The 11,633-nt window shown below is 50.1% G+C and overlaps 1 protein-coding gene across 1 annotated transcript; it reads right to left on the reverse strand.

Annotated features, from left to right (window-relative positions):
- Window positions 1-2,012: 2,012 nt before the first annotated feature.
- On the reverse strand, window positions 2,013-7,704 carry LOC100063808 (UL16-binding protein 1). The gene is made up of 5 exons (XM_070256441.1): window positions 7,425-7,704; window positions 6,263-6,526; window positions 5,751-6,026; window positions 4,948-5,083; window positions 2,013-3,722 (listed from the first exon to the last, which is right to left on the reverse strand). The coding sequence occupies exons 1-4, from the start codon at window positions 7,507-7,509 to the stop codon at window positions 4,971-4,973; spliced, it is 738 nt and encodes a 245-aa protein (XP_070112542.1). The 5' UTR covers window positions 7,510-7,704; the 3' UTR covers window positions 2,013-3,722; window positions 4,948-4,970.
- Between the last annotated feature and the right edge of the window lie 3,929 nt (window positions 7,705-11,633).

Consider the following 11,633-nt stretch of genomic DNA (forward strand, 5'->3'; position numbering starts at 1 on the left):
GTAAAAGCTCAGTGGATGGGGCAGAGCGGGACCCAGGGTCTCCCCATTCATCACGGAGGCAAAGACCCCCAGAGCAGGCAGGGGCCATTGGATGCCCACCTCCCACCCACTTCTGCCCACAGTACCTGCTGCCGTCACAAGGACCACGACAAGGATGTGTGAGGGTTTCTCCGTTGGCGATAGTCAGAGTGTTCATAGTGATGAACTGAGTGGAGATGGGGTTAAAGCCAGGGAGTTGGGGATGGTTTGGCCACAGATGGTTGTGCTGTAAAGTGGGCCCCATGCATGAGGGGAGCCCTCTCTCGGCTCCTGTTCCCCCAGGGAATTCATTGATCCCAGAGCGACTGAGCCACAATGTGTCTTAAACTCTGTTTTACAAAACTGATAAAGGGACACATTCTATTCCCACTGCCCACATGTGGTATGGAGACACAAATCTACAAATCCCTCTCAGCAAGCGTGATGGTGTTACTGTGGACTCGTCTGTTAGGACACAGAGGAGCGGGGAGGAGATGACTCATCTAGCCTGGGGATGTGTGATGGGAAATTTTATCCGTTGACTTGGAGAATGTTTTGGATCAGATGAACATTTGAATCGGTAAACTTGGAGTAAAGGAGATTGTCCTCCATGATGTTGGTGGGCCTTGTCAAATCAGTCAAAGGCTTGGAAAGAACAAAATGACTGAGGTCCCCAAAGAAGAGGGAATCCCCAGCAGACTGCCTTCAGACTTCGTCTGCACCATTGGCTCCACAGGGTCCAGTGAGCTAGTCTACACAGCAAATTGTGGACTCGATGGCCTCCATAATCACGTGAGCCCATTCTTTATAATTCTCTCTCTCTCCACATCAATCTGGTCCTGGTCTCTGGAGAACCGTGAATAAAACAGGAGGATAAGGAAGACAACAGGGGATGGTATTTCTGTCTAGCTTTCAAGTTCCGCAGGGCATTGACCAGTGGGTACCAGAATACCCGACAGAGGATTATGCCAGCACAGAAAGCCTGGAAGCGTGATGGTGATGACCAGCAGGTGGGCCAGAGTGGCTGGTCTTTAGGGTATTGGAGAAGAAGAGATTTCAGCAGGTGAAATGTGACTAACAGGATACGTGGGAAATCCCTAAGCGGTCATGAGTTTCAAGCAGAGAAGTCATTGGGAACACTCACACACACACAAACAGACACAGACACACACACATCCCCTGTAAAGGATGCATCTAATCTCAGAAGAGGCGCCAAGCCCTTTTCTCTGAGTCAGGTACCTGCCAGCTCCTGCATCCAAGTGAGAGTCAGGATCTGTAACAGAGAATTTGCACACCTTCTATTCCAGGCCTGACCTGCTTTTCTGTCTAGAAAGGCCTGGGCTGACCATGCGGTTGAGGTAGAGGAGGGAGAAGCTGAGGGAGGCTGGAGCACAGAAGGCGAGAAGGGAACATCGGGGAGGACACGCCACCCCAGGAGGCAGGAGCTCTGTTATATTGCTTGAGGCTTTAACCTTCTTCCATCACATTCCGAAAATTAAGTTTTTCTTTGATTCTCATTTTCAGTAACAATAAAACTTTTGATAGAAGCATAAAGTGATACAGAAGTTGTGAGTACTGTGCAGAGCACCTCTCTTGCTGAACCATATGATACTAAGCTGTCATACTGATGTCCCCCACTTTTGGTGATGTCCTCTGATGCCATATACTTAGTACGTATTTCCTCCAAACCAGGGTGCTCCCCTACCCCACAATATAATCACCGACATAGACTTCCGGTCACCACATGACTGCTGTCTACTCCTCAGACTCCATTCAAGTGTCAACATTGTTGCAGTAGTGTCCTTTCCAGTCAAAGGAACTGATGGGTTGAGGTATTTTTCATGTCCTTGAGCAGCTGAAGACGTGGGTTAAGGTATTTTATTTGCCCCTTTTATTGATCTGGGCAATTTTTAAATGTACGTGGAGAGCTTTAGATTCATGTGACCACTGCTATTGTATGTCAACCGGAAGTTTTCAAATATATATTTGAAAGGTTTAAAAGTTTTGCATCTATCAGCTGGTGGTTTTATTTTTAATAGTATTAAAGATAATCTACTCTGAAGTGGAGAGAAATAGAAATCTTTTCACCATATTGAAAAATATATCCTACTTCAGTTGGCTATCTTAATGCGTTTTTTTGCCATGACACACACCACCACAATAGACAACCACATGCTTTGGTGTCCACGTTTGCCAGCCTGGACCCAACAGTGGGATGGCTGTGTGGTAGGAAGAACACATCGTCCACTGTGGGGCACTGGTGAAACACATGTCAAAGGAGTGACTCCTTTTACACTCCTACTAACAATGTAAGCAAACACCCATTATTCCATTTCCTGTCCACCACCTGATATATTTCACAGTTTGCCCATTTGCTGGGTGTGAGGACGCCCATTGTTCTTTTCTGTTATCTTGATTCTGTGGGATATGTTCAATATCACCTTCTCTGAACTGCTCAAAACCCTTTCTCAAATCTTGGGACAATTAGACTTATTCTTATGGATTTGTAGGAGTTCACTATATATTCTGGATATTGACCCTCTGTCTCAGGGGAAAGAAAACATCTTTTAGAAGTAGAGCTGTTTCTGCTGTGCAGATGGACTTCTCACTGAAGGAGGCGAGCCAGGGTGGAGGGATCACAGGACAGTCACTGCTGGGGCGGGGGATCTGGGCTGAAATCAGGAAGATCCTCCTTCCTTAAGTCCCAGAATATTTGTTTCTACCGGGGCATCAGGATAAGCTGGAGACTGACAGCTGGACTGCTTGTTCATTTCAGAGGGATCCTTCAATTCTCTCTTTCCACAAAATCCAGCAGAATCACCAGCTGTAAGTGCCCTGCAACGTGGAGGAATAGCGATGCCACAAAGTCTCTCCTGGGTGATAAAAGAAAACTCCAAAATAATTAAGTTTTTTAGAATATAGAACTGTTTATATAAATATGATTGTAGGGTAGTAAGTTACAAAAGAGAAAAATCATAAATAAAACATTGTTCTGGGGCCGGCCCAGTGGCGTAGCGGTTAAGTTCGCATGTTCCACTTCGGCGGCCCGGGGTTTGCTGGCTCGGATCCCAGGTGGACACGGCACCGCTCATCAAGCCATGCTGTGGTAGGCATCCCACATATAAAATACATGAAGATGGGCACAGATGTTAGCTCAGGGCCAGTCTTCCTCAGCAAAAAGAGGAGGATTGGCAGCAGATGTTAGCTCAGGACTGATCTTCCTGAAAAAAAAAGGTACTTTGCAAAAGACAGAGGTTGTTTCTTAGGACAGAGAAAGAATCCCTGAGTTTCTGTAGTCTCACACAATATTTTTCTGGCACTATCATTTGCAAGAACAGGGTCAGGATGCAGATAAGAAGGTCATTTTCCAAAACGAAAGAAGAAGACGGAACATGTTCTCCTTCTTGATGTTTCCTGCTCAAGCAGTTCAAGTTGAAGTGCAAGAATTCCGTCACTGAGCACCAAGAGGAAGTGGCACAATATATTAAGGAAAGGCACCGAAAAGGAGAATCACCCAATGCAATGAGGGACCTGAGATGTCGCATGGACTGTCTCTTCATGATCTCCTGGTGGTCTCTGGATTTGTAAGGTCTGAGCTCCTGGTGGTCTAGAAATGAACAGCTGGTAATGCAAAGGTGGCCAACCAAACAGCAGAGTCGTGACACGGACCACACTCTCCGGGCCTCCTTGGAAGCATCGTCAGCCTTCAGAAAGGAAACAGTGTTGGTCCAAGTGGCTCAGGAAATCCTGGGTCAGTTCTCCTGGGTCGGCTCCCCAGTCACTCCCCATCTCCAGTGCCACCCTCACTGAGGCTCCTGTATTTCCCCTCAGCTGCCACCCACTCCCTGGTTCCACCAGCTTGTATCAACCTCCTCCCTTTCCCATATCACGGGCAGCCCCAGGTCCTGATACCAGAAGTTGAGGCTCATGACTATAGCAAGTAATGAATCAATCTGCTCCCTTTACTCAGGTCCTGATTCTCCCTCTGATGGGAGGGCCTAAAGGACCTGGTGGGAGCTCTGATGGAAGAGAAGGGCCTGCATCCTGACACCTGTAGCCTTGGGGAAGGTTGCTGGCATATACCTGTCTTTTCCTTCTCTCTCAGCATCTTAGCTGGCAGCACACAGAGCTCTCAGTGTGATTGGCCCTGTCCCCCACCCCATCCATCCCTGGGCTAGCTCAGCTGTGGGCATCAATAGCAGCTCAGTCACACCTATCCCCTGAGTCACCTCTGCTCCAGGGAGGCACCACTCAGTGGCTCAGGATCTGGGGTTTGCAGGAGGCTGGCCGCAAGGTGATGCAACATACTGAGCCAGGATTCCCCTTGTTCCGTGGAGGACGGGCCTCCTCCTGACCTCCTCCTACACAGGCTCTACTGTTCGCCTTCTGTCTCACCTGCTGGGACCCACGGCACCCTCTGTGGGCACGCAGCCCTGCACTCCAGCCTGCTGAGTTGAGGCTGCAAGGCCTTCCCAGACCTCCTCCTGGGCTTAGACCCAGGCCCCTCTGCTCTTAGCTTCCTGGATGAGTCCTCTTCCCCTAGATACATCACATGGAGCCACTGTGTGGTTCTCACTCAAATGTGAGTCCTGCCCCTGACTTGTGTGCCTGCTGTCCCCACACTGCCTCCCACTGGGCCCAAAGAGACTCTCCCAAACAGAGGATGTGGTCTGAGTCAGGCCTGACTTTGCTAAACCCCTTTAGCACCAACAGGCCCTAAGACTTAGTGTGGGCCCCTCCCCTTTCCCACTCGCCTTCCCGTGAGGAGATCAGAACTCAGAGCTGAACTTGTCCAATTGCTATAGGGCGATACGAGGACTTACTCCCCTGGTCACATTCCCATGATGAGAAAGTTCAGTAAGGGGGCAGGGGTTGGGCTGAGAATCCACCTTTCCCCAACCCTCACACAAGGCTGTCAGCTCTCAGTACCTGTTACCATGACGGACTCAGCCTCAGAGGCCAAGGAGAAGAGAGCAGGTGAGCATGGTCACCGCGAGGACCCAGGTGCTGGGCATGACGGCCGTGGCCCTGGATGAGGCCGTAGCTGGGGCCATGGTTGGTGAGGCTGAAATGGAAAAGGAAGAGTGACAGCCCCTGTCCAGACTCCACATCTCCTCTGAGGAGACTCCTCCTCAGCTCCTGCTGCCCCAGATGATCCTACAATGCAGACATTTTCCAGCCCTTTACTTGTGGCAGCTGCTGTGACAGGCCCTGAGGTAGGGAGGGAGAGGAGATGGGCCGTGTCCCCAAGGGGCTCACCCAGATAATGGGGGAAGCAAGGGTTACAATGTAACCAATCGCTGCTGCTGTGACAGAGGAGGTGACACCTGAGGGTGGTGGGAGAGTCGTGCTCTCAGGAACTGACATTTGCAGTGGGATTGAAGGATTTCCAGAAATAGAACAGGTGAGATGAAAAAGAATAGTGAGGATAAGAAGAGGGAACAGTAAGAAGAAAAGGTCTGGACACAGAAGGATGCCCTCATGTTTGGGGTCAGCCAGAAATCCACGGTGAGTGGATGAGAGGCATGTGCAGTGAGGAAGAGACGCCAGGAGTGAGAAGGGAAAGGAAGGGCGGTAGAGCCGACCTATGGCCCTTATTCTCCCAGGAAGAACTCGCTGTGGATGAATCACCCTTTCACACACACACACACACACACACACACACACAGAAGGTGAGCTGTGTTGCTCTGGTGTCCAGAGAGCTGCCCCTTCCTCCTCCTCTTCTCAGGTACCTGTTGTCTCCAGCATTTTCTCCCAGTGCACCAGGAAACTTTCAAGCCAGCTCCTGCAGTCTCCCATGGAGATCTTCCTGAAGAACTCTGTCACATCCCTGTCACTCTCCCACTTCTCTTTCATCCGTCTGCCTCTAGGGTGAAGCACAGTCCAGGTTCTGTTCTCCGAGTCAAAGAGGAGGAAAGTCTGTCCTTGGGAGCCGAACTGCCAGGATGCGCGCGTGCGTCCATTGGCTTCACGCTGACACAGCATCCTGCCCTGCAGCGGGAGAGGGTCTGTCCCCACCATGGGAAAGAGGTCAGCCTCTGTTCTGGACAAATCCTTTGTCCCCGGCCACCTCAGTGTCCACCCCTCTGGGCCCCTTTGTATCTATCCCATTGTCTCCTCCAAGGCCTGCCCTTTCTGCTGGGCTACATGGGAATCCCATCCTTTTTTTTTTTTTTACATGATTACAATCAACGCACTTAACCCCACAACCTGCTCTCCCCTGCACTTGGACTTTCTCACTTACCCCTGTCCGTGTATTTCTCTAGTTTAAGGTCCAGCAGTTGCTGTCTGAGAAAGTCCCCCACGTCTCTCAGTGTTTCCATCTGTTCCTGCCAGGCCCTCGTGCCTTTTACCTCCTCTCCCAGGAGACTCAAGGATTTGACCTCCTGGCTGCCACAGTCATAGGAAAGAAAAGTCTTTTCATCGACCTGGCCTTGAGCCTCACACCAGGATTGTCCAGGGCTGGCCTTAGGGAGGATAGTGAAGTCATAGCAAAGAGAGTGAGCATCTGTGAAAGGAAAACGCAAGTGAGCGCTGGTGTGGGGAGAAAAAGACCTCTAGGCACCCCCATGGCTCCCATCTCTGCCACAGCCAGAGTCTGAAGGGCTGGGCTGAAGAGCAAACCCCGCCCCCGCCCGGCCCCGCCCCTTCAGCAGCTTTAGGCTCGTGCCCATTGGTTGCTGGAGGAGGAGGCGGAGTCTGTCGGGCAGGAACCACGCCCCCGCCTCCCGTCCCTCCTACTCTACGTTCTGGGGGCCAGGAGTGGGGGCTTTTGCTGGATTGTGTCCTCAGACAAGGGGATAAGGGGCCAGTTGGTGGAGAGGTGATTGGGGGCAGTTCCCATTTGGGAAGGTGTTGGAGGCCGTGGGGTGCATGGAGACGGGGTGAGGAGGGCAGTGAAAGGCTGTGAGCTGGGGCTGGGAAGCAGGGACTCCGGAGGGACAGTGGCTGGGGCTACACGTGCCGTGAGCTGCTGGCCAAGCGCGCTGGGAACCTCCCAGGGGACAGCGGTGGGGAGGATGGAGGGTCTGTGGGGACAGTGGTGTAAGCAGAGGAGGGCAGGCTGCTTCTGAGGTTATGACCCTGCGGGAACACCCCTGTCCTGACCATGCCCCCGGGTGTCAAGAGCCCAGGCTCCCACTTCTGGAGGGGCGGGTGGGATGGGCCCTGGGGGCTTCAGCAGCCTTTCCCGCCACGCCCTCCCCCTCCCTTTCTCCTGCGTTTCTTATTCTCCAAATTCTCTCCTTTCTCCGCTCTCCCCTTTCGCACAGGCGACAACCACCGAGAGGACGAGAGCCCGCGATAAATACTTAAGGGGAGACGGCAGCGCCCGTGGGCCCCCGCGTCCCTTCCCCGTCCTAATCCATCTCCCACCACACTTCCCCGCAGCTTCATCCCGAACTCACGTGCCGCCCGGGGACAGTCCCGCTGCGGGAGCAGGAGCAGGAGCAGGAGGCCCGGAGTGAACTTGATGCCCGCAGTCCACCCCATTACTACCTGCAGCGGGGACGGGGACCCAGCTGCGCGCAGAGCCCGGTAGGCTGTCAGGCAACCTGAGTACCTTCTGGCCCGTGAGCAGCGGACCGGACTTTATCTCGGGAGCTCTCAAGGCCCGCCCTCACTGGCCACAGCGCAACGGCGCAAAGGCTCATCGCCGGTGTCGCCGCGCGTCGCCTGGGTCGCCTCGCCCCGCCCTGGCCCGCGGCGCTCCTCCCTCCCCCGCATACCCTGGGCGGGCTCCTTCTCTCCTGGCTGGCTCTGCGCTGCGCTGCCCAACACGAACCGGAACCCGGGGTTTCCTGGGCGCCGCTCACCACGCCCCTGGCCCCGCGCCACCTAGTCCCTCCTCGCCTGGTCTGGATCTGGTGATGCTCCTGTAACTCAAATTATCTCCTCCTGTAACTCAAATTAGGCCCCTCCTGCCCCTCAGCCCTTCTTGCCTGCACCCATCCTCCTGGCCCTCCTGTCTCTATTCCACATTCACAATCATTGCTGATCTTCTTAAACCACGCAAGATTTTCCTTCTCGAGAACACTCCGGTTTTAGAAAAAGGGGCTGAACACAGCCCTTAGCTGTCCTGTCATCGACGGTACGTTTTCTAGTAGTTTTGATCCCATTGGAGCCCAAGACCTTTTGGTAAACAAAATAACTCCTCTTTGCGAAAGTTTGGGGAGCTGTGTTCCGACTTTGTATTTCCAAGTTTTTGTGGCACAAAAGGATTCAAAGCTGCTCTTTCTGCGACAACACAGCCCTGAACTCCAGCCTTTAGACATGAGTCTGCAAGGCATTCCCAGCCCTCCTTCCGGGGTTAGACCCAGGCCCCTCTCCTCTTAGCCCCCTGGAGGAGTCCCCTTCCCCTTGACACATCACATGGAGCCACCATGCAGCTCTCACTCAAATGTGAGTCCTGCCCCTGACTTGTGAGCCTGCTCTCCCCACCTTACCTCCCACTGGGCCCAAAGAGACTCTCCCAAATAGGGATTCTGGTCTGAGTCAGGCCTGACTTTGCTAAACCCCTTTAGCATCAACAGGCCCTAAACCTTAGTGTGGGCCCCTCCTCTTTTCTTCTATCCTTTCCAGTGAAGAGATATATGAACTCAGGGGTTAGCTTGTGAAAGTTATTGCTTCCAAGTTTTATGAAGTCAAAAGAAAAGCTCATGTTTTAAACTTACAGAACACATCAAGACTCAACCCACAGTAAGTGAAATAAGCCCATTCAACAGTGCAGGTTAGGTCCTCAGGAAATACAGATATAAAACTATCAATGAAACTGTAAAATATCTGTATTTAAATCATTAAAGTGTAAGGAATGAATAAAAACATTTCAAATAATGAGACGCTATCATAAAAGACCAGCTATATTTGAAATAGAACGAGACAAAACTTCTAACAATGAAAGTTTAAAATTAAAAACTCAACATATTGGTGAACCAGCGTATTAGACCTAGTTTCAATAGAGCATCAGTGAACTGGATGATTAATTTGAAAACTCATTCAAAACTCAGTGGTGAGAGTTTCATTCTGAAACTAAAGAGAGAGGTAGAAAATAGCGATCTACAATGAAATGGTCCAACTTACATCTAACAGGGCTTCCAAAAGCAGAGAAGAGAGAAAATGAGGGAGAGGAAACTTTCAAAGAGCTGATAGCTAAGTATTTTCCAGATTTTGTGAAAGACATTAATCTTCCATTTCTGGAAACACAATAAATCCCAAGTAAGATATATAAAGATCAGGTCGCTCCTAGGCACGTTGTGGTGAAATTGCACAACATCTTCAAGAGCTTCAAAGAGAAAAACTTGAAGAAGGAAAATTTTAAAGCAACCTTTCCTAAGATTCTCGTCAATGGAAAGACAATGAAAGTGACAACAGATTTCTAATTAGTCTTGAAAAATTCCCAGCCATTATCTCTTCAAAAACAGCTTCTCCCTATTGCCTCTTACCTCTCCCTCTAGGACTCCAATTAATGTGCGGTAAACCCTCTCATGTGTCTGCTATGTCTCTTCTCTTTCTTCTGGATTCTTCCACCCTTTTGTCTTTCTGTACCTCATTCTACATAATTTTTTCTGATGATCAATCCAGTTGACCAGCTCTCTCCTCGGGTGTGTATAAGCTGCTACTAAAGGCATCCAGTGAGTTGTTAATTTCAGTTATTCAATTTTACGGTTTTGGATTATTCCATAATTCAAATATCCTCTATCACTTTTATATAATTTCCAATTCAGTATTGAATTTTTCATTTTTTTTTCTTAGCTCATTAAACATAGTAAGCATAGTTATTTTAAAATACCTGCCTGATAATTCTAAAATCTAAAGCTGCAAGATCTAACAGGTAGTCTTCACCACATTTGGCTATTGAGCACTTGAAGTCTGGGTAGCCCAAACTGAGATGTACTGTAGTGTAAAAGTCACACCAGATTTCAAAGATTTAGCATAAAAATGTCTCATTATTATTTTTTAATATTGATAACATGTTGAAATAATAACTGGGGTTAAATAAAAACTTGAGTCATATATACTGAGTTAAAGAAAAGTATTTAGAGATCCCATCAAGATGGTGGCATAGACGGACTCTGAACTCACCTGCTCCCATGAACACAACCATGTTACAACTATTCTTGGAAAAATTACTCCAGAGAGAGAACAGAAAACCAGATAAAAAGAATCTCCACAACAAGGGACAATCCTGACTGAGGTGGAAGAGGCAGAAATTTCTTCTGGACAGAAAAAAGCCACCTTTGTGAGCTGTGGAGCTTCACGATGGGCTGGGAGCAAACCTAAGGTGCTCAGCCTTCCCTGGAGGAGCATGGGACCTGAGCAGGGGCATATTACTGCTATGAGCATCCTTCAGACTCAGCACAGCTGAGACAAGTGCCATAGTATCTGCCTTTACTTGCTGTTAACTGCAATGGGGAATACTCCCAGAAAAGCTATAGGACATAAGCAGAATAACACAGCTCTTAAAGGGACCAGACACAAATTCACCCATGTCAGAAAGCAAACTAAAATCACCAGAAAGAAAAGTGTGCAGTCCTTTGGTGAAAAGAGGCTTACCTGGTAGCCTCTGGGTGCATCTCAGTGAGAGGTGAGACCTCTCCAGAGACTGAGATATTGGTGGCAGCCATTGTTGTGACATAGTACAGGTGTGCTGACATAGACACTGGCAGACTCCATTGGAGTTCTTCCCCTGGCCTGCTAGCCCAGGAGTCTGCCACATCTACCAGAGCACAGATTTAATCCAGCTCAGCCAGGGCAGGGAGGCTACCCTAGGGACTGGCCCCACCCAACAGCAAGCCCTCAGTCTACTTGGCCTGCACTGACTGAGTGCCTCAATCCTCTGCAGGCAGGTGAGTGTGTCTGCCTCTGTGGGGCAGGGACTGCATGAGGAGCAGGTGGAGTGTGTGGGGCACTGGTGGAGTGTGTGGGAGCCTCTGCAGTAGGGTAACTGGGTATGCCTCAGGAGCTCAGGAAGTGTGAAAGGACCAGGACTGTGTTGACAATGTGTGTGGACCTGTGGAGGGTGGGGCTTATCAGTGGCAGAAGACCTATGCTTCACAAACAGCCTCATAGGGGATCAGCCCTGCTTTCCAAAGCCTGAAACAATTGGGTGCTCCCATGCCTGGGGCCATCCCCACTTCACTGCAAACCTGAGAGGGCTGACAACAGCCTTGCAGGCCTGATGCCTACAGCAATTGTAAGTCTTTGAGCCTAGCAACCAGCCACACTGGGTGCCTACTCACTTAATAGAATAACTGCAACAGGAGTGTGTTATTAAACCTTGCAGCCAACTGTGCTAGGGCTCCCCAAACCCAATTTACAAAAGCTGGTTTAGAGGGGGAACTACCTAGACTCAGTGGGTACCTGCAATCAGGGCAACCCTACCACAGCAGGAGGACACATGTAGCCCACACTGGGGTTCTTCCTGGAACATTTAGACTGGTGACAAGAGGGGAGCACACTGCTGGGCCTCAAAAGGTGTCTCTTACATAAGGCCACTTCTTCAAGATTAGCAGATGTAGCAGACTCACATAATACATAGGTATAAGTGCAGAGAAAGAGACAAAATGAGGAGGCAAAGGAATGTGTTCCAAGCAAAGGAACAGGACAAAACCCCAGAA

This window comes from Equus caballus, chromosome 31, assembly GCF_041296265.1.
Source record: "Equus caballus isolate H_3958 breed thoroughbred chromosome 31, TB-T2T, whole genome shotgun sequence".
Classification (NCBI taxonomy): domain Eukaryota; kingdom Metazoa; phylum Chordata; class Mammalia; order Perissodactyla; family Equidae; genus Equus; species Equus caballus.

Bases quoted from the DNA above. Each gene is read 5' to 3' on its own strand.
- LOC100063808 (XM_070256441.1), bottom strand. From the start codon at position 7,509: ATGGGGTGGACTGCGGGCATCAAGTTCACTCCGGGCCTCCTGCTCCTG. The intron at 6,027-6,262 runs GTAAGTGAGAAA...TGGTGGGGACAG, and splicing joins AGAGAAATACACGGACAGGG to ACCCTCTCCCGCTGCAGGGC. The intron at 5,084-5,750 runs GTACCTGAGAAG...TTTCCATTTCAG, and splicing joins GAAAATGCTGGAGACAACAG to CCTCACCAACCATGGCCCCA.